At 39.3% G+C, this 18206-nt stretch overlaps 1 protein-coding gene across 1 annotated transcript in view; it reads left to right on the forward strand.

Moving 5' to 3' along the window:
• The first annotated feature begins 5247 nt into the window (after positions 1 to 5247).
• The window catches only part of LOC308094883 (uncharacterized protein), a 55627-nt gene continuing 42668 nt past the window's right edge, over positions 5248 to 18206 (forward strand). The window contains exons 1-13 of the mRNA XM_080441706.1: positions 5248 to 5375; positions 7291 to 7365; positions 7576 to 7600; positions 8926 to 8940; positions 9646 to 9699; positions 11572 to 11705; positions 12314 to 12439; positions 13114 to 13171; positions 14170 to 14223; positions 15503 to 15571; positions 16140 to 16279; positions 17324 to 17452; positions 17569 to 17626. Coding sequence (XP_080297832.1) covers positions 5346 to 5375; positions 7291 to 7365; positions 7576 to 7600; positions 8926 to 8940; positions 9646 to 9699; positions 11572 to 11705; positions 12314 to 12439; positions 13114 to 13171; positions 14170 to 14223; positions 15503 to 15571; positions 16140 to 16279; positions 17324 to 17452; positions 17569 to 17626 — 967 coding nt within the window. The 5' untranslated portion in view covers positions 5248 to 5345. The remainder of the gene's footprint in view (positions 5376 to 7290; positions 7366 to 7575; positions 7601 to 8925; positions 8941 to 9645; positions 9700 to 11571; positions 11706 to 12313; positions 12440 to 13113; positions 13172 to 14169; positions 14224 to 15502; positions 15572 to 16139; positions 16280 to 17323; positions 17453 to 17568; positions 17627 to 18206) is intronic.

Genomic DNA, 18206 nt, shown 5'->3' on the forward strand with positions numbered 1-18206 from the left:
AAAGCTTCATTGCCTATTTAATGCCACTTTAAAGTGTAATCATTAAAGAAATGATATTAAATTAGCGCAGAAGTGCAATTGGCTGCATTTATTGATTTGTTGACATTATTTATTTTAATTAAAATAGTAAATTAACAAAATAAATGTTTTAATTGCATGTTTGAAAAATCCCTCTTGAAATATTTTTGTCAAAACGCTGCATTTTTTAATAAAATGTTATTGCATCGTGGCTATGAGTGTGTGACTCTGCTTTTTCCTTTATGTCATTGTCATGTCTTTATGGAGAGATATTAATGTGATCTTTATGTCTTGTGTTGAGACATCATATCCAGTGATAGTGTTCTTTATAGAGAGATATTAATCTGATCTTTATGTCTTGTATTGAGACATCATATCCAGTGATAGTGTTCTTTATATAGAGACATTAATCTGATCTTTATGTCTTGTATTGAGACATCATATCCAGTGATAGTGTTCTTTATATAGAGATATTAATCTGATCTTTATGTCTTGTGTTGAGACATCATATCCAGTGATTGTGTTCTTTATAGAGGGATATTAATCTGATCTTTCATAACAGCTTCCTAGGAAAACAGAGCCCAGATAAATGGACAAAGTTAAAACAAGCTGACAAATGGATTGATTGATTGAATACTTTATTAGCAGTTTGCCAAAAAAAAGCACAGGAAAGTACAGTTCCATACCAGGTCAGCTAAGAGGATGGGTGCATGTCTTTGTGGTGTAGTGTATCTTGCAGACCAGGTTGAAGTAGTTTGACAGGTACATGGGTGTCTTATCCAAGTGTATCTTGTAGACCAGGCCCATTGCAAGTTGCTACTCTGTCCTCTACCCTGAGCTTAGTAGTGATGATTGGATGAAATTGGTGTTCCACCAGAAAATGTCTTTCTTTTCTTTCTTTCTTTCACTTTCATGGAAGGGCTGGTCATTATAGTACTACTACTGCTATTACTATTACTACTACTGTACCACAAACAATAGTAAACCATTTCATAGAAGCATGACTGTTTTTTAAATAACTTAAAAAATACATCTGAATGGAAAAAAACAAAAGGGAATGGATTATGAATCATATTTCTTTTTATTTCATGTGTAGATAGAATGTTTTATTATAATGTCCTGCACCGCAAGATGCCCAGCCCGCACAGGCTTACATGTAAAACATGTTTTAATTCTTCTTTTTTAGACAATCTACAGTCAAGCTCACATGCATTTCAGATTGGCTATTTTCCCAACTTAAAGAAAAAAGATGGGGAAAAAAATGCATTTTATTGTTTTCGAGAAGTTCTACATTTCTGTACAACAATGCATTGATATGTATCTCTCCTGAAAGAGGTCAAAGATCATTCCTGACTGGTCAGATGTCTTCAACAAATATTTCAGGTCTGGAATCTCGTCGTTTTAGGGACAAGGCCACTTGACCTTTCCTGTTTTTTTGAGTGAGTTTTAAGTTGACGGAAATACATTATTTTATGTTATTTATTATAATTCTAAAATGCACGGGGAGCCAATAGTGAGGCCAAGACCGGAGTGATTCGATCACATTATTTCTCTCCTGTGAGGAGGCAGGGCAGCTGCATTTTGCGGCTGAGTGATGACTGGTCATCTCATGGGTCATGACTCATGAGAAAATATCCCTTCATTTTTCGTTTCCTACATTTTGCTTTTAATTATTGTTATTCCAAAAGGGCATTTGGCTCGATCCACAGAGGCACGATGATGAAAATCCTTAAGGCCTACGGTGTGTGTCCCAACCTACTCCGGGCAATAGAGACCATGTACGCAGGCACTATAGGGTCAAGGTCGTGACCCCAGACCAGATGGCAACAGTGAGGGGTTTGACATCCTGGCTGGGGTCATACAAGGGGACACACCCTTGGCCCCCTTCCTCTTCATCATAGTCCTGGACTATGCGCTCAGGAAGGTCATCAGTAGACGAGAGCAGGATCTTGCCTTCACTCTAACATCAAGGAGGTCAAGACAAGACGACACGGCACGGTGGCGCAGTCGGTAGCGCTGTCGCCTCACAGCTAGAAGGTCCTGGGTTCGATTCCCGCAGGGGAAGCTGTGGGCGCTGGGGGTGTGTTCTCTCCTCCGCGTCATCAGTGCCCATACCCTAGGTGGGGTTGGCGAAAGGGCCTTTCTGTGTGGAGTTTGCATGTTCTCCCCGTGTCTCCTAGGGTAGGTACCCTCACAAAAACATGCAGTAATCCTGGTCACTATACTGCCTCCCCCTGGTCAGCCGGGGTGCCTGATGGAGGGGAAAGGAACAGTTTGGAATAACGTGTTCCTTCCACGCGCTACGTCCAACCAGGGAAACTCTCCCCTGTCAGGTGACAAGAAGGTCAGTTGGCTCTCATGCATTGAAGGAGGCATGAGCTCGGTCCTGGCCTCCCTAGGTTGGCAGAGGGAAGGTAGTGCCCAGGATTACATAGACAATTGACACTGGGTGTAAAAAATGGGGTTACAAAATCGTGGGATAAAAATGTATTAAAAAAAAAAGGACAAGACGACACCCCACAGTAGTCCAGACACTGACATGCCATAAAGTCCTAATCTGTGATTTGTAAAACATCATGAAAGGAGTCCACCCCCCCCCCATGTTTAGATAAACAGACCATTAAGGTTTTATGGAAGATGATTCTGAACAATGTATTCTAATCTATTGGTAGTTTGACCACTTCAGATATACTCTTTAATCTTACAATTACTAATAACAGATAATAGCCAATCTACAAGCTCACAACACGTCGCGCTGCGATGAGCTTGTAGATCGTCTATTTTCGGTGTGCGACTTGCTTCCATAGAAGACGTGCTGACTTCTAAAGTAGGAAAGTAGTAAAGCTACCAGTCCAGACTACTACTTTTAGAGCTCAATGAGTTTGGTATTTCTGGGCAGCCCAATTGAGAACTCTAATGTTCTATTTTACAGTGGAGAATGCGCCGGCATGGAAGGATATGGAGTCAAGCTCCTTGAAGCTATCATTCCCTACGTATATCTATTCAGATACTCATAAAAACCTAAAGAAGAATACACACAATCCTATAGCTAAAACTATGATTGTTGTCTGGCATGAGGTAAATAAATACCTGGGCGAACTTTCTCGCCTTTCCTGCTTTAGCCCAATTTGGGGTAATAAACAATTTGTGCCAGGAAGAGCTGATGGGGGTTTTAAATTGTGGGCTGATAGGTGGGTCAATTGAGGGATGTTTTTGGAGTCAATAGGGGTATGCTGACGTTTGAGGAGCTTGTCATTAAATATAACATTCCTCGTATTCATTTCTTCAAATACCTGCAACTGAGGAATTTTATTGGAGTTAACCAGGATCGTTCCATGCTGGCCCCTCCCATGTCTGTGCTGGAGAAAGTTTTGGTTAAAAACCCATTCGGAAGGGGAATAATATCAGAATTTTATGACCTGTTAATGTCATTTTCTCCGGAATCCTCTGAAGGAGAGCAGATTTACAGGAGGATCTAACAGTGTAGCAATGGAGTAAAGCTTGTAAAGTGTCTCAATCCCAGACTGGGAATACACGTCTAAAACTACTACAATACAATTGGCTTATGAGAGTGTACATCACACCAGTAAAGCTTAATAAGTTTAATAACAATATTCCGGACTTATGCACCAGATACGATGAAGATAGAGGCACATTGTTCCACTGTTTATGGTCATGTCCAAGATTGGTAGAGTTTTGGAGGGAGATTGGGCAGGAAATACGAAGGATCCTGTTAATTAACATTGTACCAGAACCTAAATTCTTTCTGCTAGGCCTCTATCCAGTTGGACACAGAATAAAGCGCAATGAGAGAATATTTATAGATATTTGTCTTTTACAAGCTAAAAGAGTAATAGCATTGACCTGGAAGAGGCCGGACAAACCAAGTATTGCACAGTGGTTCAGGGAACTGTCTTTATGTCAAATCACGTATATCATTAAGGACAAACAAGAGATGTTTCAGGAGGTGTGGGGTTGTTTTATACAGTACATGGCAAACAATAATCTGTCACATTTAATGGAAGAATCTGGAGAGGAGTAGTGCTGATGTCATTGTGTTATTCTTTTGTTTTTTAGTAATGGTCTTGTAATGTTTAACTGTACTTGTCCATTTTGCTTTCTGTTATGTATGTAATGTAATGTGGAAATATTTTGTGGAAAAAGGAAAAAATCAATAAACATATTGTTGAAAAAAAAAAGAACTCAATGAGTTTAAATAACAATACATTTATGCAAACTCACTGGACAGAATTACTATGGATTGATTGATTGATTGATTGATTGAATACTTTATTAGTCAAAAATGTAAACAGCACGAGGTACAGTCAGACACTTGGTCTAAAAGGATAATAGGTACTTGTTTCCATTGTGGTCCTATATGTATTCAATTCATCAACAAAATTAACACAATAATACATGTCATCAACACATACAAAACACTATGTACAGAGGAGAAAAGGGCGGCAGTGAATGACTGACACCTCCTTTCTCATCTGGAGAAAATGAATAAATACAAATGGAAGTTGTCAATGAACTAGTGTTCACTCAGTTAATACAATATTAAAAATGTAGTTTCTACCATATAAGCTATTAAAACCTACAAGCTCACAATGAGATGCGTTGTGAGCTTGTAGATCGGCTGTTAACAAGTTGCAGTGTGGATCAATTCCCATCCTATTTGTTCCCATCTTTCCCTGATAGTGGAGGAAATGTCAGGAAACGGCAGAGAATCCATATTTTTACAGCGTGGCTCTATAGCAGTGAGTCTAAACTTATATTATTATTTTTTCTTTTTTCTTTTCAAGGACCCCCACTATGATATGCAATAGAACATTTGATGCCATTATTATTTCTGGGACCCCAGTTCACACAGTAAAATCCTCTGTGTTAATTTACCTCTCAGAGAGTGTACAAATGGAACCAATGGACCACTCTGAGAGTTACAGACCCTTAAGGGTCCATTTGGTTCCATTTGTACACTCTCTGAGGGAGTTACAGACATAGAAGGGTCCATTTGGTTCCTAACTATCAATCATTTTGTTGGGGACCCCCTGGAACCTACTCAAGGACCCCCCACCTTCTCCACTCTACAGGTCTGTCTTCCAAAGAGTTCCACAGTGTTCCTGTAGGAGGCAGCATTGCACTTCTTTAACGGTACAACCTGTGGCTACAACAACACCAAAACAAGAAGGAAAAAGCTGAAGTAGTAGAAGAAGAACCACAGGATGTTTTTAACTCTCTGATCAGCAGCTCTAAACTAAAGCACTGATCAGTGATTTAGTTTGATATAAACCCATATAAACAGTTTATAAGTGTGGTGTTTCAGCATGTTTCATCCTCCAGGACTACACTGTCAGGTAGGAACTATAAAACACTTTAACTAACATTAACTAACTAACAGTGTCTTTAACTAACACTGTCAGATATGAACTATAAAACACTCTTTAACTACAGGGTTGTTGTCACTTTCCTTCCTCAGCAGTGGAGGAAAAGGTACTCAAAATGTTTTACTTAAGTAAAAGTATCAATACTGCAATTTAGTAGAAATACTCTGTTACAAGTAAAAGTCCGGAAGTAAAAAGTACAAAAGTATTGGCATCAAAATGTACTTAAAAAGTACTAGCCATGGTTCACATGCCGCGCGTCTATCACAAGCGTCATGGCGCAACTTGTTCCTGGTTTTTGATCTACATAAACGTTCAGATTTCAAATATAAAGTCCTGACCCCACGGCCACGGATGTAACAAGTTAAAAAGCTTGGGTCTAAGTACCTGTATCTTCCGTATTGTTCAATAAAAAGCTTTTTAATCCGATCGGTGGCCATTTTCTCAGAATTGTCTCCATATCTTTTAACAACGCGACCCTATCGGTTGGAAGGTGTATTGCACTCTGATACACTATAACTCTATGAAAATATGGCCGCCGATGGAATAAAAATGCTTTTTATTGAACAATGCGGAAGATACGGGTACTTACACCCTCCCGTTTTAACTTGTTACATCCATGTCCATGGGGTAAGCACTTTATATTTGAAATCTGAACGTTTATGTAGATATACGGGTTGTAAATGGAGAAATTTCTAATACCAGGAACAAGTGGCGCAATGACTGTCATGTTTCAGGGCTATTAAAGTACCAAAAGTTGAAAGTGATTATTATGCAGAAGAATGTCCCATTTCACAAGTTTACAAATGTATAAAACGGATGCAAGTCTTTGGAAAATAGCAGATCTACAAGCTCACAATGCGTCGCATTGTGAGCTTGTAGATCTGCTGTAATAGTAATCTACAAAGTAACTAGTAACTAAAGTTTTCTAATGATTGTAGTGGAGTAAAAGTACAACATTTGGATCCAGAAGCAAAGATTTGAGATTAAAAAAAATATCAAGATCTTTTCTAAAATAGCTATTTTGATTAACACTACAACATTATGGGAAATAAACAATGAGCTGTTTTTCTGTGGTTTTATTCAATACGTAGGCCTGTCACAATTAGCACATAATCGTCTAATCACAATTACTTGAGATAATGTTGAAAAGTTTTCATATTTTTTCAAACATTTTCAAAAAGTAGTGGAAATAGCAGATCTACAAGCTCACAATGCATCGCAATGCGATGCGTTGTGAGCTTGTAGATCTGCTATTCATGTTTTTGTAGATCTGCTATTCATGTTTTTATAAAGTATAAACTTATTAAATTGGTCAGTCATTTCTTTGTATAATTACTAGGTCATTTGTCATGTCTTCCCTGTGCAACTTCAAAGCCTAAAAGAAATGTAATTTTTATTCATAATATGTTCCAGTGTTCAACGACAAAAACGCAATTCAATCGTTTATCGCAATTATTTGTGGGACAATTAAATGTCATAATGGTGACAGCCCTACGTTCACACGGATGATAAGTTGATGTTGTCTCCTGCCTCCATCAAGTTAACATGAACACATTCTACACAGACACACACACACACACATGAGAGAGTTATCATCGCCCCTCCCAAAGGAATCTTAAGGGAGGAGGGAATATGGCACGGCAGTGATTCTCTTATCAATTCCCCAAAGTGAGTCAAAAGGTGGCCTTGACTGAGCGAGCGAGCAGCCATCAAGGCATAAACAGTGTATTGTCAGAACTCCATGTTACTAAAAGACACATTCAATATAAAAACACAATGAAGAAGTGTAGCATGTCAGGTTCTATCACATTCTGGGTGACTGGAGCCCTGACTATTATTCAATTCCTGTAAAGCTGATAATAGAGCATTGTTTGTTTCCTGTCAGATTTGCCTTGAGGACTGGAATCACCCCAATCCAAATTTCTTTCACGAACATCTGAAGACTAAGAAACATAGAAAGGTATGTAATCACCCTCCACGGGCGGGGAGATATATATATTTTTTGGTATTATTATAATTTTTTTAATTAATTTTTTAATTTTAATTTTAATTAATTAAAAAAAAACTGTAAAAAAAGAAGTAAGTGAAAATAGCAGATCTGAAAGATGTGACGTGTTGTGAGCTCTTTCACTAGTCATTACTGAACCTGTCTGCTGTTCTCTACCCACAGAACAAGGGAAAAGTATTTCAGAAAGGTAAGGCCCTCTCTTATACATTTGATAAAGGGTTCACTCTGGTGGCACAGTGCTAAAGTGTCTGCTCACCACCGGCGGAGGATGGAATCCACCGCGCTGCATCAGGCTTTGTGGAGTGACCATACCAACACAATGTGTCCCGTGTTCGGGGGAGGGAAGCCGGGCGGGGAGGGTGACAATAGTCACTGACTCACTGATAATAGCAGCAATTAGTTAACATAGCGTCACAATCATTTCAACCACTTAGCTTTGGCTATTCAAAAATAGCATATATACGTTAAAAATGTTTTTTTTTTACAAATATATATATATTCAAAGATATGCACACATTTTCAAGATTTTTCAAAAATAGCAGATGTTGGCTCCTGCCTCGATCAAGTTAACATGAACACATTTTGCACACACACACACACACACACACACAAAGTGAGTCAAAAGGTGGCCTTGACTGAGCGAGCAGCCAGCGAGGCATAAACAGTCTATTGTCAGAACTCCATGTTACTAAAAGACACATTCAATATAAAAGTAATAATATAAGTAACAATAAACATAGTTATACTTTAATACAACAATCTGAACACTGAAATAATTGGTTGTCTGCACTAGCAATGAAGTAGGGAGCAGAGGGCCTCACAGAGATATGGAGCTAAGGGTCATAGGTTGTTGTAAGCCATCCTGTCTAGTTCCTAGACAGTCCTTAGATCCTGTCGATCCTCCCTAGCCGGCCTGTCACTAGTAGCAGATTTAAACCCTGCATCTGGGTGCATGTTTTATCCCATTTGACTGGTTGGTATGTCTCAATGGAGCCAAATTGTCCAGCTGTACGTGCATGCAGGCACATACTTCTACACAGTTACAGTACATGCAGGGCTCTTATTTTCCATTTTCAGTCAATTCCATCATTATGGAGTGCAGTCAGTCTGAGTCCAGGCATCAGACAGGCCTATATTCAACGTAATGGGGCGGCCATAGTTGAATGGTTAAAGAGCCCAGCCTATAGGAAGCCAGAGGTCCCAGGTTTGATTCCAGGCCTCAGCAATGTGTTCCTGAGCAAGACGCTTAACCCCTAACTGCTCCCAGAGGCGCTGTCCCCGTAGCTCCCCAATGCTCCTCACTGAGGAGTATGCAGTATGTGTATGCAGATATACAGTAACAAATACCACCAAGGAGTGTGGATTATTACTACTATTACTATTACTATTATTACTATTACTATTATTACTATTACTATTACTATTACTATTACTATTATTATTATTATTATTTGAATTCACCTCTGATCTGTTTGTTTTCTCTCTGGATGCTCTTTTCCTCCTGGTGTTCAGATGGTGTTAAGTCGGGTAAGATCCTATCCCTTTACAAACATTTGTTTTTAACATTTAGAGAGAGAGGGTAAGTGGTTTTCTTTGGTTAAAATAAGTGTTAAATAGCTCTATGTTCTGATAGTACTCATCGATATAGAGTGTTTGTTCAGTAACAGGAGACTCTCCATGTGTCTCCAGCTCTTTAGTAAACAGAAAATACATTTTCAGGTCGGGATACCAATTGTATCCAATCAGGATAGAGAATTCAGACAGGATACAGATTAAACAAGTGAAATTGGAAGTGATGACACTAAGAAATGAGCAGATACAAAATTGGAACTGGAACACTATAACAATGAAGCTGATAAATGGGTGCTCTTTCCCGATTGGCTGAAATGTTGTGACCTACCTGAAAACGTTTTTAAGAGCTGGGGAGACGGGGGACGGGGACGCGCACACACACACACACACACACACACACACACACACACACACACACACACACACACACACACACACACACACACACACACACACACACACACACCCCTGTGACTGATCAAACACTCTATAGCAATGATTACTATCACAATATAGTGCTTTAACCTTTTAACAAAACAATATCACTTACCCTACCTTTTTAGGTGGTTAATCACAAACTTATTGACGCAAGCAAACGGTCTATTGTTTTAATATTGTGCATTGATGCTGATGTTTCTCCTTGTCTTAACTCTCTTCCAGTCTATTTGGACCACATTCCCTCTCTGCGGCAGTCCCCAAGAGACCCATATTTAGGTTAGTACTGTGTGCTGACAAATACACATCCGTGGACAAATACGTATCATTTTGCGGGTCCTTGACATGAAACATGTTTGAGAACCACTGATATATAGCAACATAAGTTAAAAAAAAAAAAAAAAACTATTTGGATTAGAAGACATTTGTAGAATCCCCAGAAGCAAAGATTTGAGTTAAAAATGTTCGCTTTGGAAAAACAATAATCATGTATATAAAGGTTTGTACAAATTTTCACGATAAAAAAATAGCAGATATACAAGAAATATACAAGAAAATTAAATAGCAGATAGTGCACTCGGTGCCACACTATGAGCTTGTAGATCTGCTATTTTTGAATAGCAAAAGAAATCTAAAAATCATACACAGATTCGTTCCCGGTCTTAATGATTAAGAGGGATATTTCACTTTCAAACATGTTTGGGGTCATTTTAACGTCTACTCTGAATTTTGTGAACACCCCAGACAGTTTTTAAGTTCCTTGGTTCATTATTTAGATATTTGATATTCATTTTATCTGACACTCCCCCTTCCTACAAACCCATTGTAACTTCAGACGACATTTTAACCATGTTAGATTCATTGAAAACCCCCAGTCCTTGGTTCTGGTGACTGTAACGGAAAATCACATTTATATTCCTGTCTAATTATTGATTTACTAATATTGAATAATTATTCATCTAATTTGATTATTACCGTTATACCGTATGACTGGATTATTATAATTATTACTACACATTGTTCTGATTATGCCTGAATGGAGTGTTCTAGCAGGGAACGTAAACAAGGAAGATAAGGAGCCATCTGCATTGGTGTTTACTGGGAAAGGAGAAGTGCTTAGCCAAAATACTGCACCGGGCCGTCTGATTACATTTGTATCCTTATTGGGGTTAACCTTTCACCCTCCTGGAACTCTGTATTTGCCAGACCCAGGGGGTCGGCCTACAGGAGGCTTTGTCTGTCGGTCTCTCCCTCTTTTCCTCCCTAGCCATTCAGGAACGCTTCAGATTTCAACCACCAGGGGCAACAGAGCAGGTCTGGACTTGCTACCATTTGAACCAGCAGTGAAACTTACTGCTGTTGTCCGTTGGATTACTTTTAGGCAATTTTGTTGTTCTACATAACTTATTTCAGAGGTTTATTACTACACAAGCAGCATAGTAAATGACCTAAACTTATGAAATGCTGGATTCAAAGCCCATCTGCCCATATTCTGTGCACTGACTGACAAGGGACAGGTGAATGTAATCAGACTGGAAGGTTTGCTGGTCTAGCCTACACACCAGCAAACCAAATCTACAACCAAATACCCCTATACACAAAATGTTACACACACACAAAATGCCTAAAATGATTTATACTTTTAACTTATAAAATGGTTTGTAGGTGTGTTGCCTACTAGGAATGTGTTCCTTCTGGGTCTGGCAGAACCAGGTCTCCTGGTCTTAGTTTAGTTTTCACCAACACTGAGTTCGGTGTCAGACTCCCGTTGCCTTCCGAGGCGCTGTCCGTTTTTTTTAGCACTACTTCCTGTAAACGCAAAAATAGAGAATAAATAAGTATTACACCTATACTAGGTATCCTCTAAATATATATATATATATACGGTACATATATATATATATATATATATATATATATATATATATATATATATATAAAATTAAAAATTAAATATAAGTATACTGTATATTTTTTGCATCACCATTTGCTTGTTGTCCTGTAGAGAACCCCTGCATTGTGTGGTGGTTTTCCACTTGTTCCTGGCTGGAAAATGACATTTAATTCCCTTTAAGCAGCACATCCTACTGTTCTTCATTGTAACACACAGGAATGTGGTTTTATTTTCTGTATTTGTCTCCCTCCCTGCAGGCCTGCCGTCTCTGGTGACTCTGTACATGAGTTCAGAGTCTGGCTCCCTGTTCTACCTGTGTCACGCCTGTGAGGAATCAGTCTCTGACATAAGTGAACATTTCACCTCTACTGAGCACTGCCGCAACTACTACGTAAGTGTTGACCACCACCGTATACAGAGATGCGGGATTTGGGGAAACCACAGAGAAATAGATGGAGACGGCGGTCTTGTGCATCCGTTCACTGTCAACTGTTGTTGTGAAAATACGCCAATCTGTTATATAGGTTAATAATTGCTTGAATGGCCGTGCTCTCTTTCTCTCTCTCTCTCTCTCTCTCTCTCTCTCGTCTCGAGCTGATGATGATGATGGTTAAAATACGCTACTCTATAATAATGTTTTAGGTATTTTTACTTTACTGGAGTATATCCATTTTTCTGTACTTTTACTTCTACTCCACTACATCTCAGAGACAAATATTTTACCTTTACTCCATTACAATTATTAGAAAACGTTAGTTACTCGTTTGTATTATTATTACAAAACATACATTAACCACTTCAGCCCTATATATATTTTGGCCATTTGAAAATAGCCGATCTACAAGCCTTGCGATGCGACGCATCGTGAGCTTGTAGATCGGCTCCGGGGTTGTGGTTTCCCCAAATCCCCAGTGCGGTCCCAAATCACGCTACAGAGATACACATCATCTTGCATAAATGCTCTTTGTAATTGAGATTTATCTTTCCTATAATTCCCAGAACTACACCAACCCAGACATACTGAGGTTCTCCTGGATTCACAACAATCATATAGAGCTGTGTGTGGATACCGCAGCCCACAGGGACACAAAGAAGAACTGGGAGCTGCACGCTGGGAGGATGCAGGTCTGTTGGCAATGCACAGAACACTTGAATTTGATCAGAGCGCTGCATAGTATACGTGATTGTACTTTTTTTTTTACATTATGTTTATTGTTTCTGCTATCTATAATGTGTATGTGTGTAATCAGTATAATGTTGTGTGCATGTAACTGTGTGCAGGCAGGGCATATAGTCATATGGAAAAATCCCTATCACAGGTCAGAGAGCTCATCACTTTGTCTGACTGTGAGAGCATAGCTCTGGGTTAACCACTTTCAACATGATAGCACTGGATGTCATTATAGGCCAAATATTTTATTTTCAAAAAGATTTACAAATCTCACAAGGCGTCACGATGCGACGGCGGATGCGTTGTTATCTCAAGACGTAACTTTGCAAACAATATTTTCACTTGTGTCTGCTGATCACCCCTGAAGCCATAGGGGATTAGTCCTGCTAATAATGGAAACTATCAGCGCAATCAACTTACAGGTCACCACAAAACTAACATAAATTAGCAGAGATGACATTTTACCGTCCCAAAATGTTATTAAAGGTGTTATTAACATAATAGATTCCTGAAACAATTCATTTTCCAAATCCAACATGGGCAAAATAATGTCTTTGATGTTGTAACCAGAAGGAACAGTGTGGTTGATGGTTTCTGTTTTATTCCATCTTTTCTGTGTTGTGTACAGGTTGTGGACATGCCTAGAGATTTGTTTGATACGGTGAAAGGAACCAGTTATGTCAAAGGTACATGCTGCTGCCCTCTGTTTTATTATATTGACTTTGCCTACAGAGCTAAAGTGTAAAATACTATGTACATACATTCTGTTTGGTGACGTAACTCGTAGCTCTGTTGTCATTACATCTGTTGTCTACTCTATGGGGAAGTGCTTCTTCTCAGAAATAATGTAGTGACCTATAGGATATTATGGAATGCAACAAAAGTTGTCAGAAACTGTATTTATTGTCTCCGCCAGGCCGAAGGCGTGGCCGAGACTATGTTTTGCATAGTGCCTCAAATCATGAACGAATTTTCATATTCCATCAACATTGCTGGCCCACAATAACCTACCTGACCTGGTGGAGACCTGTGCTCCGAGGAGCACTTTTTCTATTTAACTGTAAAATAGACTGTCACTCTAAAATAATGTAGAACACAGATCCCAGATTTTGAAGTTATATTATTTACTTGGATGTTAAAGCACAAGGTCACTTGTGGTAGAGGTTTGGGTTGTGTAGTTACAGTACCTTGTCATGATTGGTGAGATATCTAGCGCCATTGATTGGAAATAATAATAATAAAAAAAAGTTTCCTCATTGACTTGACCAATATGTAACCAAAACCCAGTATTTGTGTTTTTATTTTATTTCTTATGTCAACTTCCTGTTGATTTTTACTATTCTATGGATAGTTGGATACAGTCCGGGTTTACTTTCCAATACAAATGTCTAAATCGACATCAAGTTGACATTTTTCATTACAAAAACTAAATCTGCTTTGTTTGCATTTGTGACTTTGAGAGCTGTGCGATGTAAGTAAATGAGGAGACTATTTTTGGATTATTAATTTAAAAAAGAAACAGCACAATGGAACAAGATATCTCGCCAATTGGATTAGTTTACACCATGACGAGGTAATTCATTACAGAACCCAAACTTCTACCAAAGTGTCCTTCTGCTTACGGACTAAAACACTTGAATTCTGGAGCGGTTACAAATTCACGATTCTTCTCACTCTTTGACAGCGATGCAGACTCTGAGTCACAACCCCTACCTTCTGGGACTGAAGAGGACCACAGGTCAGTTGATGAGCTGGTCCATGGCTTCTCCATGGGTCGCCTCATCATTTATTATTTTGTGTTCCCCTCAATGGCTTCCGGTTGCTGCCAGCAGCCACTAGTACAAAGCCCTGTTAACCTTTAGGATTTGATCCAATCCCATACCCCAGCCTGCACACTTAGAATAGCTAACACAGGAATGCTTTACAAGCCTTCCCCTAAAACACCCTGGACAACGCTCCACGCGTCCCAGACTCTTCTCCCTTCTCTAAAACACCCTGGACAACGCTCCACACGTCCTAGACTCTTCTCCCTTCTCTAAAACACCCTGGACAACGCTCCACGCGTCCCAGACTCTTCTCCCTTCTCTAAAACACCCTGGACAGCGCTCCACACGTCCCAGACTCTTCTCCCTTCTCTAAAACACCCTGGACAACGCTCCACACGTCCCAGACTCTTCTCCCTTCTCTAAAACACCCTGGACAACGCTCCACACGTCCTAGACTCTTCTCCCTTCTCTAAAACACCCTGGACAACGCTCCACACGTCCCAGACTCTTCTCCCTTCTCTAAAACACCCTGGACAACACTCCACACGTCCCAGACTCTTCTCCCTTCTCTAAAACACCCTGGACAACGCTCCACACGTCCCAGACTCTTCTCCCTTCTCTAAAACACCCTGGACAACGCTCCACGCGTCCCAGACTCTTCTCTCTTGACTAAAACACCCTGGACAACGCTCCTCGCCTCCCAGACTCTTCTCCCTCCTGGCTCCCAAGCTGTGGAATAAACTCTCCATTGCAGTCAGAACTGCAGACAGACTCGCTCCCCGTTTTCCACTGCAGTCTGAAAACTCACCTCTTCAGGCTCTACCTCACCTCCTAGTACTCCTCCATGCTTGTATACTATGCTATACTGTACTAGTTATACTAGGCAGATATGACACAAAAACATGTTTATTTGTGTTTATTTTATTGGCTTGAACACAAATTAAGTTAAGAATAATATAATATTTAGATAAGATGTTGTTTAGACAGATGCTAGCATTGATGTTTACCAGATATCCTAGTTTTCCTAGAAGCACTACTGTTCTCTTTTCCATTCTACTCATGTGACTCTTTATCCTGTCGTTTGGTGAATACGGTTCATGCCGTTTACTCTTAGGGTCAGGGTTAGGGTTAGAGTTTTCTAAATGCCTAAATTGTAATTGTAATCTATGCAGTTTAATTGAACCCTTCAGTGAAAATAATAAATAGATCCCTTCTTTATCATCATAATATTTGTGATCCATCTATCCACAGCTGCAAGGCCAAAAAAGATGTTGATACAGACATACCTGGGAACCGCCAACAGGAAGCATCCTCTTCTAGGTCAGTGCTTTGCATCCAGTATTGATTTTGATTTAGCTAAGAAGATTAAGCTAATTTTGATTTAGTTTTAGTCATTTAGTCTTTTGAATGAAATTCTGTTTAGTTTTAGTCATATTTTAGTCACCCGAAATGTTTTACTTTTAGTCTAGTTTTAGTCGACTAAATATCATAAAGATTTTAGTCGACTAAAACTACAGTTGATTTAGTGATGCCATCGAAATGGCTGATTTTCACTTGGCTGCATGCTGAAAATAGCTGATCTACAAGCTCACAACGCGTCGCGCTGCGACGCGTTGTGAGCTTGTAGATCAGCTACTTTCAGTCTGTGACACCCGCGCGCAACCATGATGACTTGTCTTTTAGTTCTACTGGATCTCTTCTCCACTCGTCCCTCACTAACATTTTAATCTAGTTTTTATTTGTTGACGAAAATATATTTAGTCATAGTTTTTAGTCATCATAGCTTAGTTTATATTTCGTTTTCGTAAGTGAGAAAAGGTAGTCGGTGAAAAAAAAAATCGTCATAGTTTTAGTCGACGAAATCAAACAGTGCTTTTCATCCCTGCAGGTCTGGAGCACCTGGTGGAATGCAGCTGTGAGGAGCAGACTGACAGACGCTTATATCTCTGCACCGTCTGCAAACTCACTCTAACCGACTCTAAGATCATCAGACATCTCCTCAGCTTCTATCACATCCACCGATACATTGTAATTTTGCTACACTCTTGATTGTTTATAAAAAAAAGAAAGGAAACGCTCCAGTCAACATGCTCAATAAGACAGTGGTTCTCAAAGCTTTTCATGTCAAGGACCCCCAAAATTAGTGGTTTTGAAGGAAAGTAGGGTTTTACACTCCTTCGTGGCTTTTGGTAGGGCATTCCACATTTTTTGTTGCATAGTAGGAGAACGAATTCAAACCCTTTTTTAGTGCCAAATCTGGGTTGAACGTGATTAGTGGCGCTACCTCTGGTATTATGATTGTGGACATTTAAATTTTTTGAGTAGTTTGACAGGTACATGGGTGTCTTTGTGGTGTAGTGTATCTTGTAGACCAGGCCCATTGCAAGTTGCTGTACTCTGTCCTCTACCCTGAGCCATCCGACCCTTGCAAAGTGAGCATGGGTTAGATGAGTTGTAGGTGTAAGGCCAAGAAGTAGCCTTACTAGTTTGTTTTGGGATGTCTGGAGCCTTGTTTTAAGGCCTTAGTGGTGTTGTGGTACCATGAGGTGCATGCATAGTCGAAAAGTCCAGTAGACTTTTTAAAATCAATTAACTGATGATGGAAATATACTAATGTACTTAGGGGGCGTGGCTTTGATGCTAGACTTAATGTACTGTAGTTTCAGTAATTATTACCTCTGCCAAGGAGGAGGGCTCACAAAAGCCAGAGTAGACTATAAAATGACCCCAAACATTTTTTTTCATTGAAATATCCCTTTAACTTGACTTATTTACTCCTTGTTACTTTAAACCTTTCAAACTGGTGTTCCTATTTTGGGCCTGTTATTATAGGTTATAGGTTTCAACAAATGGTCAAAGTTTAGATGCAAGGTTTCTGCACAACAGCGACGATTGGAAACTAATGCCTGAATTTCCATTCATTTGATCTCGATGACCACCTGTGCCTTTCTTCATGTGTCACCAGACCACAGTCCAGTCTTTCAAATGAGCAAACCGAGGAGATTTTAAGGCCTTGTACGAGTGTTGTTGGGTAGCCTACTACATTGACCTGGGTGTGGTTTGTGTCTCCAGAATGCATGGCATCCCTCTACTCTGCAGTTCTACAGTTCCTACACCTACAATCACATGTTTCACAACATGATGCGGGATTTAGCTAAACAGATGGAAGAAATCCATGGAACGACCATCACTGATATGAAGGTAATGAAGTACAGTAACACTCTAGAAGTAAATGATCATCAGAAATACATTTCCTAAGATGCTCTGGTAGTGCACTGTATGTCAGTTTTAATAATTGTAAGGCCTTGTGTTTATAGAAAGTGGTCCTGAAGCCTGCTTTGTTCTCATCAGTGGAAGATACTTACTACGCAGAGGGTATGTTTTTATTTAGTTTTAGTTTTAGTTCCAGAGTCAGAAACACTATTCACATTATTATTCCTCCTGTTGGTCACGTTCAGGGCATTGAATTTATTTTTAATAGAGCTTAGAGGAGGCAATTCAGAGTGCTTTACACAAAACATTATTTTTCTTTCTTTCTTTTTCCTTTATTTATTCAGGGAAGCCCATTGAGAGCAAGCTCTCTTTTTCATGGACGCCCTGATAACAACATATAAAATACATACATAATGAGAAACAATAACAAACATTTGAATCACATTACAATGTCACAGATGCAAATAAACATAGTGTTACATGAAGCAGGTGCAGTCACTATGTAGTGTGTCCTCAAGAAGCACCCTAAATGTCTTATGCTCTTACGTGGACTGGTATATCTAATGTGTGTTTGTGAACGTGTTGAATGTCCAGTAACCTTTGGTTCAAAAGCATTAAGATATTATGACACGGAGCATTAAATAACAACATCACAATCCGTATAAAAGCATTTAGTACAATTATTTGTGTTTTGTTTTAAATGAAACCAAAATAAGATAATAGAATTACAGTGCAGAGGAAA

Source organism: Gymnoscopelus braueri (genome assembly GCF_963280865.1).
Source record: "Gymnoscopelus braueri genome assembly, chromosome: 11".
Classification (NCBI taxonomy): Eukaryota; Metazoa; Chordata; class Actinopteri; order Myctophiformes; family Myctophidae; genus Gymnoscopelus; species Gymnoscopelus braueri.